This window comes from Notechis scutatus, chromosome 3, assembly GCF_049901735.1.
Source record: "Notechis scutatus isolate UNSWTSFEM ecotype Mainland chromosome 3, rNotScu1.2, whole genome shotgun sequence".
In the NCBI taxonomy this organism is placed as follows: Eukaryota; Metazoa; Chordata; class Lepidosauria; order Squamata; family Elapidae; genus Notechis; species Notechis scutatus.
Window position 1 is genome coordinate 119,091,077 of NC_142011.1, and position 14,967 is coordinate 119,106,043.

General features: G+C 43.0%; 1 protein-coding gene across 1 annotated transcript in view; it reads left to right on the forward strand.

The window, feature by feature from the left end:
- XRN2 (5'-3' exoribonuclease 2) overlaps positions 1–14,967 on the forward strand; it is a 75,458-nt gene that overhangs the window by 1,700 nt on the left and 58,791 nt on the right. The window contains exons 2-7 of the mRNA XM_026672532.2: positions 9,929–10,056; positions 10,134–10,245; positions 10,759–10,870; positions 11,287–11,345; positions 13,372–13,461; positions 14,891–14,963. Of these exons, the coding sequence (XP_026528317.1) occupies positions 9,929–10,056; positions 10,134–10,245; positions 10,759–10,870; positions 11,287–11,345; positions 13,372–13,461; positions 14,891–14,963 (574 nt within the window). The remainder of the gene's footprint in view (positions 1–9,928; positions 10,057–10,133; positions 10,246–10,758; positions 10,871–11,286; positions 11,346–13,371; positions 13,462–14,890; positions 14,964–14,967) is intronic.

Here is a 14,967-nt window from a genome sequence, read left to right on the forward strand (position 1 = left end):
TGCTGCAATAGTCGTAAGTGTGAAAAAGTATCATAAGTCACTTTTTCCAGGGTTGTTGTAACTTTGAACAGTCACTAAATGAACTAATAAGTTGAGAACTACCTCTATTAATATCAAAGACTCATTTTGTATAAATTGGTTTGCAAATTGGGATATACAGTAAATACTGTAGAGATTTTAATGTAAGAACAGTGGTAATACACACGAATGACTGAGACTTACAGTTACTTTACATCTTTGATTTATAAGAATTTCATAGTCACATGCTGCTATTATATATGAAAATATCATGAACTTGATTGGTGAATAAAACATGAAAATCCTACAGAAGATTCAACATGGTAGAAAGTATTCTTCCCCCATCAAAAAAGTCAAATATGTATAGGTATCCATAGGGAAGACAATGAAGTGGTAAAGGATAATGCCGGTATGTGCATCTTGGTGTCATAGCACAGATGATGCAATTTATGCTTGCATCAAACATCCTGATATTACAGCATAGAAGTGCATCATTTGTATGATATCTGTTTTTAAAATCGTTGCTTCATATTTGTGCCAGTATGTTAGTTTAAAAATCATGCAAAGTTGAAGGTAAATAGCTTGATCGTATTAAGGAAAATCAGTCTTGTACAAATATATGAATAGAAATAGGTGCAGCTGTCTTTCACTTGCTTGATTTTGTGCTATAATATAATATATAACTGGGATTAAAACAATAAAAATGTTGAGTAATCATAAATAGGGAAAAATGCATCATGGCCTTGATTCCATCAAAACTGTCAGTTATTAACATGCTAATAATTTGGGTTCTGCGACTAGGCGAGACTCTCTGAAAATATCACTGCCTAAGAATAAATGAACTTGTCCATCAGTATTTCTACCAACTGAAACTACTGGTGTTTGGACAAATTTGGTTTATACTTTACAGTGTTCTAGTAGACAATGCTACTGATTTTTAATGTGCCAAACTGAGCAGACTGTGACACTTGTACAATATTAAAAACTATCTCTTATCAGCTGAAATAGAAACATCTACCATATGTAGGAAAGCTACCAGTGAAGCTTTAAATAAGTTATGGGTCTGAGGAGATCACTGCATATTTCATTTTATCAACATCTTTCATTTCTAGCTATTTCAAAGGGGTGTGAGCTTCTAGAAACTAAAAACAGGGTTAAGGAAATATTTGAATTAGAGGAAAGCATGTACTGTTTTAATGGATGTCCTTTTTCAAAAATATGGGGTCCTTAATGCTCTTTAAATTTGGTTGTTTTCTTTCATTACCAAACTATGTAACATAATTAATGCAAGAAGGGAGTGGTATTTGCTCTCCTTTTATGTAGTGCTGTGATGGTGAACCTGTGGCGTGCGTGGTGGCACGCAGAGCCATTTGTGCCGGCACGGGAGCTGCAGGCAGACTTACCTCACTGTGCATGCCTGTGCCTCCCAGCTGATTTTCGACCTGCTTGAGGCCTTTTTTGGCCTCCCAGAGGCTTGAGGAAAGCCTTTGCAGGATGAAAAATAGGCCCATTACATCACTTCCTGTATTTCCGGAAATACCAGAAGTGACGAAATGGGCCCATTTTTTGGCCTGCAAAAGGCTGCAGAAGTTTTCCTCAAGCTTCTGGGAGGCCAACAAAGGCCTCAAACCAGTTGAAAATCAGCTGGGAGGCGCAGTGCAGGTGAGGGGGTGGCAGGAGGGGGTGGAGGGGATTGCGTGTGCAGGGGCGGGGGAGTGCGTGCATTGCCTTCTGCATGCTGGCACGTGAGCGCGTGCACAGTTTTTTGGCACAGGAGCCCAAAAGGTTAACCACCACTGTACTAGTGGTTTGTCCTGTCAGTATTGATGGGAGTTTTCTTGATAGTTCCTTGATTAGTTTAGTTTACTTCTATTGTCATTGCATCTCGTACAACGAAATCAAACACCATCTTCAGTGCACATCATGACCATGACCATGAAAATAAACACAAACACACATCCTTCAGCCTTCACACATTGAACGGAAAATCCTCGACACTACACTAATACTGCACTGATAAGTTTGTTCTTTACTGTTAGCTTATTTGTCTGAGTTGGTAGTTCCTTGATTGGTGTATTGTTTACTATTTAATTGTTGGCCTAATATTAATCGGTGTTAATCTCTGCTTATCTGGGTATTGGCTTGGTGTAGGATGCTTAGTTTCCCACTTGAAACTATGGTTAAGCCTGTCCATATGTTGTGAGATTAAGGAGTTTTCAATGTCTTCTGATTGCTGCTTAGTCTTCATGAATGTACATGCGCTAGTCTTCTGCCTGTATTAATTGTTACAGTCCTTGTACTGAATGTTGTAGGTGACTTATTGTTTTTATTCTGGGCTGCTGGGTCTTGGTATATTTGAGATGTTTTGGAGGGCTTTAGTTGGTTTGTGTGCTGTGGTGATGCCATGTGATAGTAGTAGTCTGCTGGTTTCGGAGATATTTTGGTCTATCACAATATAGAACAGGGGTCTTCAAACTTGACAGCTTTAAGACTTGTGGATTTCAACTCCCAGAATCTCTCTCTGCAGTCATTTTAGCTCAGGAATTCTGGGAGTTGAAGTCCACAAGTCTTAAACTTGCCAAGTTTGAAGACCCTTGATATAGAACATAGAATAGGATAACAGAGTTGGAAGGGACCATGGAGGTCTTCTAACCCAACCCCCTGCAGTAAAACCCTGTACTATTTCAGACAAATAGTTATCCAATCTCTTCTTAAAAACTTCCAATCTTGGAGAATTCACAACTTCTCAAGGCTAATTGTTCCATTGGTTAATTGTTCTAACTGTAAGGAAATTTCTTCTTAGTTCTAGGTTGCTTTTCTCCTTGGTTAGTTTCCATCTATTGCTTCTTGTTCTCCTCCATGCTGCATCGAGAGCCCAGGATGGGTTGGCTCCCTTTGACGTCATAGCTGAGTCTGTACTAAGATATAAAAGCCAGCCCCCGGGAGAGACCCCAGCTTTTGACTCAGCTCCTTTCAGATAGTAGCTGTGTCTCTAAAAGCGTTCTGTTAGATAGCAATCACAGCGGTCTTCAGTACTTTTTTTCCTCTCTTCAAGCAGCTCCCAGGGATCTGGGCAGTTGCTCTTCCAGGAGAGCAAGGTGCTCTCCCTCCCTCCCTCCCTCCCCTGCAACATTGGGAGCAGCTTTACAGAGCTCTGTGCAGGCAAGCTGGGCAGCGTCTGCAGACCTCCCCCACGCCTGCAGTTTGGAGCGATCGTAAACACGATTGGCAAACTGATAAGAGCTCCAGCCAGCTGATCGTGTAGCTGGTTGCTGTGTTTTTCCCTTGCTGACTTCGCTCAGGGCTCTGTATAGTCTAAGGAGCGATACTTAAATCTTGGAGCCTGTTTTCCTGTAGTCAGTGGCCATCTTGGATTCAAGCCTTCCACCACGAGGTGAATGGCCATTTTGTAAGCCTGGGGGCCATTTATACCCTAAGGGGCTTAATAGAAAAATTTCTAGCAAGAGCCTTTATGTTACAAATGGAGCAAGATAAGGCTCTGGCAGAGCTTTCTCCCCCAATGGAACAGTCTCTTAAGCCCAATAGGAGAAAAAGACGTAGGCAACGTACCCAATCAATCCAGAGGGAGGTGGCTGCTAAAATCAAAGCTAAGGCTCTAGCCCCTAAGAAGGCAACTCAGGCTGAATTGAGGGCAGAGAAGCGCAGACATGCAGCTCTAGAGAGAACTATTCAACAAGGGAGTGCAACTACAGCATGTTTCAGGTGATACTCGTGGACCCCAACCAAGCCCTCCCGGGGAGGAGAAGTTATCTATGAGCCTTTCCATCCTCCATCCTGGTCTCCTGAGGCTCTTGCTGTACAGTCAGATCCTCAGGATTTAAGCAAATCTGGGCCTTATTTCCAACAGGCTTCTGTGCCCTATGCTCCTCCCCCTCCCTCCAGGCCTCGAACCTCTCCTCAATCTAGGCCTGAAGCCACCTTCACTCCCACAGAAGCGGGCCTTTGGCCTTCTGCCTCTTCCTTTGAGCATAGACCAAGGGATATCCAAGATGTAGTCTCATCAGCCATTAGGCAGGGATTGGCTGAAGGCTTCAAGCAAATTCTTCAACCTCTGGAAAGGGTTCAGGCCCTTCTCCCTTCTCAATCTATAGGTTCCTTGCCTCATCATCCTGATTTACACAGGCCTCAGGACCTCAGGGTCCATTCTTCTCTACCAGAATGGGAGGAGGTTGATGAGGACGGAAGGGCTTCACCATCTGAACACAGTTACTCTTCTCATTCAGAGTGTGAAGAGGGTGAGATTTTTGACCAAAATCTTTCAGAGGAAGAGGATTCTTGCCCAGAGCAGACATCCTCTGCATTGGTCTTCAAACCTACTTTCTTCAGACCATTACTCAGCAAGGCCTTGGTCACTGCCAAGCTGTTGCCAGAGGAAGTGGCTCCCGAGCCACAAGGAAATCCCTTTAGCCAAGGGGATTTGCTCTTCTCCAAGCCTGTAGTGCATGCAGAGGTTTTGCCTTCTCCCATTTTGTTCCTGGACATGGTCAAGGAGCAGTGCGCTTCTCCTTCGGCAGGTCCTCGCCCATCTTCTCTAGATAAGCGTTTCTACAATGTCAGCGCAGCTCTGGACAATGCCCTGGCAGTGCCTTCTGTTGACATTCTGGTTCTGGCTTCGTTCTCATCTTCTGGCACTCCCACAGAGCCAGAAGATATCCTGAAACCGGATGATAAACGTCCCGAACAGACCCGCAAGCGCAATCACCAGGCTGCTGCTTGGGCTGTTCGGGCTTCAACAGCACCATCCTTCTTCACCAGGGCATCCATACAGTGGCTGCGCCAACTCCAGAATAGATTGCTTGTTTCTGACCTTCGGTCTCACCAAGACCTTAAGAAGATTATTGCAGCGGCGGAATTCACTACGGATGCCACTCTCAATTCTGCCAAATTTGCATCCAAGGCCATGGCATCTTCTGTAGCAGCAAGAAGACTTTTATGGCTCCGAAATTGGCATGCGGAGTCACGCCGAAAATGGAAGCTGGCTTCAGTTCCATTTGCAGACGATAAGCTTTTTGGCGATGCTCTGGAACCTTATCTCATCGAAACCAGAGATAAACGTAAAATTTTCTCTTCCTCTGGGAAGAAAGCCGACTATCGCCCTGCTCCTTATCGCCCTCCTGCCTTCCGAGTGGAGACCTCATCTCGCTTCCCCCACTCTCACAGGCCATACTCCCAACGCCAAGACCAACGGGCGGAAACATCTGGCAGGCAACAACCTTCTACTGGAAAACGGCCCTTTCGGGGGGAGGAGGTCATTCCTTCCGTTGCTCTAAGTAATCCCTCGTTCTCCCCACCCATTGGAGGTCGCCTTGCCTTTGCCTCCAAATGGGAGGAGTCAACAACAGACGCCTGGGTGCTCAGCACTATTAGGTCAGGGTTACAATTGGACTTCCTAACCCCACTGCCCCCAAAATTTTTTGATCTGTCCTGTGTCTCGGGACATTTCCAGGCAAGCCCTCATGAATCAGGGCATTCAGCACCTTCTTGAAATCAGGGCTATTCAACCTGTTCCCCCATCTCAACAGGGACGTGGACTTTACTCTCACCTTTTCATTGTTCCCAATGCCTCAGGGGGGTGGTGAGCCGTACTTGATCTAAAATTTCTCAACCAATTTGTAAAATGCAGGCAATTTAAAATGCAGACTCTGCATTCTATTTTAGAGAGCGTTCGGGAGGGCGACCTCCTCTCTTCCATTGATCTCACTGAGGCTTACCTCCACCTCCCAATTTGGCCTCATCATCGCCAGTTTCTCCATTTCTGTTATCAGAATACCCATTACCAGTATCGAGCACTTCCCTTCGGCCTCTCATCGGCTCCAAGGGTCTTCACAAAGGTTCTGGCAGCATTGGTGGCATCTCTGTGTTCTATTCCAGTGAGGATCCAATGCTACTTGGACAACATTTTGATTCTTTCCTCTTCCATCCTTGCGACCCATCGGGATCTGCAAATTACCCTGTCATGTCTCCAGAGCCACGGATTTTCCATCAACACCAAAAAGAGCCAGCTCTCTCCTACAACCAAATTGCAACACTTGGGAGCAGCCATCGATACCATGTCGTGCCAGGTTTTCCTGTCCCCAGCTCATGGAAAGAGCCTTGCAGAGATCATCAGCCAGATCCAACAACATCAAATTGTCCCCCTGTTGCTGCTGTCCAGACTTCTGGGGGAGATGGTTTCCTGTATTGGCATCATCCCGTGGGTCGGCTCCACTCCCGAGCTCTCCAATGGTTCCTGCTTCCCTACCAACGAGTAGGAACCAGCCACTCATCCATCAAGGTCTCACTCCCACCACAAATCCTGAGATCTCTCAATTGGTGGCATTCCCCATCTATCTGGAGGGGACTCCTATTCAGGGACCCAGACAGGCTAGTGATAACCACCGATGCCAGCCTCCTGGGTTGGGGTTCCCATATGCAGGGCCAGATAGCTCAGGGCGTTTGGTCCAGATCCGAACAGACCCTTCCCATAAATTGGCTCGAGCTCTCAAGCATTTCAGGCAATCAGTGACCGGCTCTCATGTTCTAGTCCTTACGGACAACATGGCCGCAAAGGCTCATGTCAACCGACAAGGGGGGACGAGGTCCAAAGCCCTCATGAGAGAGGCTCTATGGTTGGGGTTATGGCCAGAGAAACACCTGTTATCGATCTCGGAGGACCGCATCTCCAGGGTCGGCAACTCCCAGGCCGACTGGCTCAGCAGGAAGCCTAGTCAACCAGGCAGAATGGTCCATTCCTCCGTCTCTATTCAGGGATCTTTCCCTCAGATTCGAACACCGGAGGTGGATCTTTTCTCCACTCCTCAAAACACCCAAGTCACCAGATTCTTCACCAGGTTTCCTTACCAGGGAGCGGAGGGGACCAATGCTCTTCGGTGCAGATGGCCCAAGGGTCTCCTCTATGCCTTTCCCCTGCTTCCCATCATTCCGGCAATAATTCGGAAGCGGTTGGAGGAATGTGCGGAGCTCCTCCTGGCACCCTATTGGCCAAGGAGACCCTGGTTTGCAGACCTGGTCAACCTATCAGTGGCTTCTCCTTGGAGGATCCCTGCCCATCTAATCTCCCTTCACCAGGGGGCCCTGCTCCATCCAGAGCCCCAGTGGTTTAAGTTGACCGTGTGGCACTTGAGCAGCAGCGGCTAGAGGAGGCTGATCTTCCAGAAGGGGTCATTCTCACTATCCTGGCTTCTCACAAACCTTCTACAAGGTGCATCTATGATGCCACCTGGAAGGCTTTTTCCCGATGGTGCCTCAGGGAGGGTCTTTCTCCTGCTTCAGCCCAGTTGGCAGAAGTTCTTAGCTTCCTTCACCATGGGCTGGAGAAAGGTTTGTCCCCCAACACCTTACGCAGGCAGGTTGCGGCCCTCTCCTCAGTCCTTTCATGGGGTTCGCTTCCTTCCTTATCCCATCACACTTCAGTCAGGAGGTTTTTGAAAGGGGCTTCCAACCTGCACCCTCCGGTTGTTCACAGGTATCCTTCCTGGGACCTTCATTTGGTCCTTAATGCCCTTACAAAGCCCCCCTTTGAACCCCTTAGAACAGTGTCTCTCCGTTTCCTGACTCTGAAGGTAGTGTTCCTTGTTGCCATCACTTCTGCCAGGAGGGTTTCCGAGCTTGCTGTTCTTTCCATCAGACAGGACCTTTGTTTCTTTCACGATGATAGGGTTGTTTTTCGTCTGGACCCCTCATTTATTCCGAAGGTTAACACCTGGTTTCACAGGTCCCAGGACATTGTTTTGCCTGACTTCTGTCCTCCCGCACCATGACTTAGAGCGGCAGTGGCACACGCTAGATGTAAGAAGGGCTCTTAGAATATACATTAAGCGCACTTCCTCCTTCAGGAAGTCGGAAGCCATGTTTGTTTCCTTTTTCCCTTCTCACTTGGGGCACAAGGCCTCTTCTCCTACTATTAGCAGGTGGGTCAGGTCTTGCATTGAGCAGGCCTACAAAGCTGCGGCCCTTCCGGTTCCCCGTGGTCTGACGGCGCACTCTACCAGAAGTGTGGCCACTTCTGCTGCCTGGGCGACCCAAGCATCCTTGGAGGAGATTTGTCGTGCGGCCACATGGACATCCCTGTCTCCTTTCATCAGACACTACCGTCTGGATGCTTTTGCCTCGGTGACTGCAGCCTTCAGCAGACAGGTGCTTCAACAAGTGGTTCCACAGTTGATGTGATGAGCCAGACGAGGACCCGCCCGTGGACATGCAAGCTTTGGTCTGTCCTATCCTGGGCTCTCGATGCAGCATGGAGGAGAATGGGCGTTGGTAGAAGTTACCGTGAAGTTACCGTTTCTATCTATGCTGCGAGAGAGCCCAGCCCCTCCCTTGATTCGTCCGGAGAGAGTAAGACATATTTCTGTATTTATTTTGGACTTTCAGAGACACGTTTCAGTCTGTCAAGTATCTTCGCCAAAGCTGGGGTCTCTCCTGGGGGCTGGCTTTTATATCTTAGTACAGACTCAGCTATGATGTCATAGGAAGGCGTCAACCCATCCTGGGCTCTCTCGCAGCATAGATAGAAAGGGTGTTCAGGGTAACTTCTACCAACGCCCATTCTGCCCTCAGGTGCTTTGGAGAATAACTTGACTCCCTCTTCTTCTTCTTGACTCCCTCTTCCAGAGATACTGGAACACTGCTATCATGTCACCCCAGTCCTTCTTTTCATTAAACCAGACACACCCAATTCCAGCAATTGTTCTTTATATGTTTTAGCCCCCAGTCCCCTAATCATCTGTGTTGCTCTTCTCTGCACTCTTTTTAGTCTTTAACATCTTTTTTACATTGTGGTGACCAAAACTGGATGCAGTATTCCAAGTGTGGCCTTACCAAGGCATTATAAAGTGGTGGTCTTGATTTTGTCCCTCTGTTAATGAAGCCTAGAACTGTGTTGGCTTTTTTGACAGCTGGAGCACACTGCTGGATCGTAATTAAGTTATTGTCCATTAGGACTCCTAGATCTCTCTCACAGTTACTACTATTGAATGAGGGCACACACAACTTCTGAACGGAAGCTATTCCATGGTTGGTTGTTCTCACCATTAGGAAATTTCTCATTAGTTCTAGGTTGCTTCTCTCCTTGATTAGTTTCCAGCAAGATTAGTCTTGTTTTCTGGAGCTTTGAAAAATAGATTGATCCCCTCATCTTTGTGGCAGCTCCTTAAATATTGGAACATCGGTATCATGTCTTCTAGACCAGACATACCCAATTTGTGCAACCATTCTTCATTATATTTTATTTTGGTCGTATTATCCTTTTCACAGCTTATGTTGATTGTGCTGTAGTGAGTTGAGTGGTCAGGCACTTTTTGATAAAGTTGTATTGGTATTCATTTGTTGGAAGATGTGTACATTATCTTTTTTTCTTATCCTGGTGTTCAGGGTTGTTGCAGTATGTTCATGCTCATCTAAATAGTGTTCTTACAAAGTTTCTCTTGTAGAAGGTTAGGTTTTGTTTTGTTTTTGTAGTGGAGCACTTGAGTGGTATGTCTGGTTTTACAATACCCTTGTATTTCTAATTTGCCACTGTTGCCTGTGCTGATAGGAATATCCAGGAAGGGTAGCGTGTTGTTGTTTTCTTCCCTTGTGAATTTTATTTCTTTGAAGATATTGTTGATAGTTCTGAGAGTATTTACATACTATATTAACATGATAACCTTCCCCAGAGTAATCTCAGAGTTCTGTGTCAATTGAAATGAATCTAGATAAAAATGTCTATTTATGCTGAAGCTTGTCATTTACCAACTGATTGAGTATTTTCCAAGGAAGAATATATTAGCTATTAATCTCCTCTGGGTCAATAACAATTCAATTGCTACCTTCTTTTAAATAAGCTCCTTTTATAAACAATGTATACCATGTCCCATACTACACATTATCTATCATTTATTGTTTGTAGGCTAAAGAATGTAATGGTATCAAAATTCCAGTTGACACTAGTAAGCCGAATCCCAATGAAGTGGAATTTGATAATTTATACTTGGATATGAATGGCATTATCCATCCTTGTACACATCCTGAGGACAAGTGAGTGGCATTTTTATTTAAATAAGGAGTCAGCATTTGTGGTATCTGAAATATTAATGTGATACCTTACACTGCAGGCCAGCACCCAAAAATGAAGATGAAATGATGGTTGCAATTTTTGAGTATATTGACAGGCTATTCAACATTGTAAGACCAAGGCGACTTCTGTACATGGCAATAGATGGAGTGGTAAGTATATTTTAAAAATGCTAACTTATTCAGGGTTTTTTTAAATAACAGTATGAGACTTTCGTAGCAAAAATATTTTTTTGCAAAGTAGACATATAAAAATGGTATTTTAATATTGATTTAATGTTTGTTTCATTTATATTAACTAGCCAATATCAGTACTTCGATATACGTTACAAAACTTTGAGGGACAGTGAAAGCCTATTTAATTATTGCACATGTATTTATGGAGATGGCATGTGAGAAAATCAGTAATAAATATATTTTTCTCACTTAACTGAATCAAATAAATAATATTAATATTGTATAATAACACTTTAAAACTTCCCAGAATTGTTCATAGTGCAGCAGTCTACAGTATAAATATTGCTCCTTGTGTGTGAATGTATGTGTTTGTGTAATTTGTATATAAACTTTCGAATATAGTGATGCAATCTAAACCATAGTTTAATAGGAAGACAAAAAATAAGAGCAATGTCAGTTAAATTGTTAATGCTAATACTCCCTTTCTAGGCTCCCCGAGCAAAAATGAATCAACAAAGATCCAGAAGATTCAGAGCATCAAAAGAAGGAATGGAGGGTGCAGAAGAAAAACAGAGAATTAGACAAGAAATTATGGAGAAAGGTAAATTGATGATCTAACATTTTTCATTAATAAGTAATTTGAAGATGGGGTTCTTTCCTGCTTTTATGTAATAGAGCAAAATAGTCATGCAAATGCATGATTAATTGAGTTGCACAGTTTCTGTCTTATCTTAATTCACAAGATTCTGGTTAAATGTATTATAATTTACACTTAAAATGCCATGACTGGAAATCCTTCGACAACTTCTCTTGAGAGAAGATACACCAAATAGTAAAGAATTTTTAATTGAATAAATAGTTATATTGGATTAGAACCATTATGGTAGGTGGTCATCAGTTTTACTTGTGAATGCTATGGGTTAAAATTAATTATATAAAATATATGTCTGTGTTGTTTCATCTCATAATTTTATCTGTTAGATTAGCCTTCAGTTCTGTTACATGTTTTTTTTAAAGGTGGCTTTCTACCTCCAGAGGAAATTAAGGAAAGATTTGACAGCAATTGCATAACTCCAGTAAGTAGAACTACTATTATCTCCCAAACTGAGACCAGAGATAGTTTTGGTCACAGTCTATTTGTTGCTTAACTACCACTTGGCTGTGGGTTTCTAATTCATCTGAGACTGATTACAGTTAAGATCTAGTAATTATTTTTGCAAAGGCTGTTTGCATTTGCAGAGGGTGAAGGTGCCACCTAAAATGCTACATTACAGAACTAATTAGGAAAAAATCTTAGAGTTCGGGATGCTACTTTGATTGCAGTAGTTGCAGTGTGAAGTCTAAGTAGGAACTTGTAGCAAGACATAAATGGAAGAGTAAAATGTCAAAAGATATATCTCTTAGTGCACGTGCTGTTTTTTCTCTTATCTCTCAACTGAATGTGCATAATATAACTCAAATTCTTATGTTCATTTCTCTCCTTCCCTTGCCATATGTTTGCTAAGAACAACATGAAGGGCAAAGTCATCCAACAGAAAATAATGCTTTTGAGAAAAGTATTCCCAAGTTTAACTTTGGGCTGAGTTTGTATGAGGAGAGAGGATGAAAAGAAGTTTTTCCATAATTCAGTTTCTAAAATAAGAACCTATTTTTTTACTCTCAAAACTCAAGTTTGCACAGTGCTCGTTCTGATGGATAATGTCATAACTTAATAGCAGTGACATAACTTATAAATCTGGAAACAGGATTTTGTGAAATTTGAAGGGGTTTTTTTTGTCGACCAAAATAGCCATCATTTTAAAAACTGATTATAGTTTTAACTCTTAGATTTCTCACATTATCCAAATGGATGTGATGGGGTCTTCTGGCTAGATGAATATAATTTTATAGTTAATTTTAAATGTACTTGCAGCTATTCTCTCTGTATTGTTCCATTTGATAAAAGCCTTACTATTGGAGAATCCAAAGTGTGGGTAGTGTCTGATTCCTTGTTTGAAGTCAGTCAAAGCTTAGTCCCGCCTCCTACTGAGCATGCCCAGTTTTTGACTCAGTCTTCATGCAAGGAAGACACACGGAGAGAGTGTGCAAGAGAAAAGGAAATGTAGTCACGCTTTGGATTCCAAAACAATTCAAAAGAACACAAAAGAAAGCGAACTGTGAGTATAGCGAGCCGGGCAGAAGCCACAAGCAAGCGGGGAAGCCACAGCATGGTAGCACAGCGGGGAAGCGCCAAACAGCTGTTTGGCACTTAGAAGAAAGCTGCCAGGGCTCCAAAAGAGTGGGTGGGCTAGCGCTCGGCTATCCTGAGGCCGCAGGGGGAAAGCGCAGGGGAAAAGCTTAGAAGAAAGCTGCCACAGCCCCAAACAAGCAGGCGGTCATCCCTCAAGGCATACAGAGCCGCTTCCCAAAGAAGGGGGTCCCAAGCAGTTTAGGAGAGTTACTACTCAGTTGCGGCTGAGCATACTCTAAAAGGAGACCCTGTAAAGCCCACCTGGTCTGGGGGCTAGAGTCACTACTCAGTTGCGGCTGAGCATATACTCGAGCAGTCAGGAATCATCAGGCTGCAGCAGCAGAGCCCCAGGGTAGGCAAAACTGCCTGTGCCCAGGAACAAAGGGGACAACATGGCTGATTTTTCAGAAACGGAGGCAGGCTTGGAGAATAAGGGATCTCCTGACCCAAGCGAACAGGTCTCTAAAGGACCTAAGATGGCCAGTAGATGGGAAAGGAGCCCCTGTATATGGTCATGGATGTTCAGAGCTAACTAAGCTAATCTTACTATGTTCAAATGCATAAAAATTGTGTTTATGTAAATTTGTTAAACTATTTTAAAACGATCCTGCCAATACAAATAGAGCATAATAACACTATACCTCTTAAGTTAGAGAGTTAAGATCAATTTTGTTTTATGGTTAAAATGCTCACTACAGTTTTTGGCAGGTTACAGCAAGATTCATTTTTCTTAAAGTATGATTTCACAACTTTGGAAACTTTGGGTTTTTTGACCCACTCAAGCTAGTGTATATTTGTGTTTATTAAATATGTTTATTTTAAAAATTACTCAATCTTGTCCCCAAACATTATTTTATGTTCTTGTTATGTAGGGAACAGAATTTATGGACAATCTTGCTAAATGTCTTCGTTATTATATTGCTGATCGTTTAAATAATGATCCAGGATGGAAAAACTTAACGGCAAGTTTTTATCAAATGACATTTCAATCCACTAATAGAATGTCAAGATTTTTTTTATTAATATCCAGTTTAGGAAGCATAGATATCAGTCTTAGGAATATGTACATAATTTCCTTCATATATAATTTTATAAGGCTGTTTATTTCAAAAGATTGAAGTATAAGATGAAATATATTGGTTTGTAACAAGAGTAAGATGTAATGGTAGTGGAATAAGTAATCATATATTGAAAAATAAGGAAATGTAAAAGATGTCTTGATGTTGATAACAATGCATATAATTTTATTTTATGTTTTTAAACTTTGGAAAATTAATAAAATATTTTTTAAAAAGATTATTAATAAATATATAACATACATATTTTATGATTGTAACCCCACTCAGATGGGGGCCCAATCAAATTTATAAATAAAAAATAGTCAATTTCTGACAGTGACCAGAAAGTAAAGCTTGTGATTTTAATGTCTTTTAAAACAGTGGTCGCCAACTGGTGGGCTGGGGACCACCGGTGGTCCACGAGAAAATTTTGGTTGTCCGCAGCGAAATGCCCCCCCCCCCCAAAGCAATTAATCCAGGCTGCACAGGAACACAAGGTTGCGCTGCCCACATGGCCCGCAGGAACCCAAAACCAACGGCAGAGGAGGGAAATCCGCCCTGGGGTGGCTTGTTGACAGTGGGAAACTCGGTCCCGTATTCCAGAGCTGCAGTAGTCACAGGACTGGGCCTTTGGTCATCCCAGAGCAGCTGCTCCTCCACTCGGGTGCACCGGCCTGCCATGGACTGGAGGAGCTGTTCTGGGATGACCAAAGGGCCAGTCTTGTGACTACTGCAGCTTTGGAATATGGGACCGACTTTCCCACCAACGTCAGCAAGCCATCGTCAAAATTCATATTAGTGGTCTGTGGAATTTAAAATTATGAGTTTGGTGGTCCTTGGGATCCAAAAGGTTGGCAACCCCTGTTTTAAAAGACTTTAAAAGGGTCTGCCACAGTTGCAAGCAAGATAGTTAATTGCTTCATCTCCTGCTTCTGAAACCCACAGAAGACTGCTGTCCTGCAATCTCCTCATAAGGAGCAGCCATCTGGTGCACATGAGTCTCTCCCATCCTTTCCTTGTCTGGGGAGGTACCAAAGAATGAGTCACTGGTTCTTCAGTCTTTCTTGTGGGCATCAGCTCTGCCTTCACCAAGATATCTCCAATTTTCCATTCCTCCCTCGGAGGTTCTAGATCTGAGTGTATCTGAGGTGATTTGTATTTCTGAGAATATAAATATCAGTGTTCTTCCAGTTTTTGTTTTTAAAAATTACTCAAGTCCTCAAAAGTTTAAAAAATATTGTGCCAGATATGCATTAGTAGTAATTTTCATGCTGATATTCTATATTGAATATTTTAATTTATATCTTATATTGCTTCTATTTGCTATTGATAGGTTATTTTATCTGATGCAAGTGCTCCAGGTGAGGGTGAACACAAAATAATGGATTACATACGAAGGCAAAGAGGTAG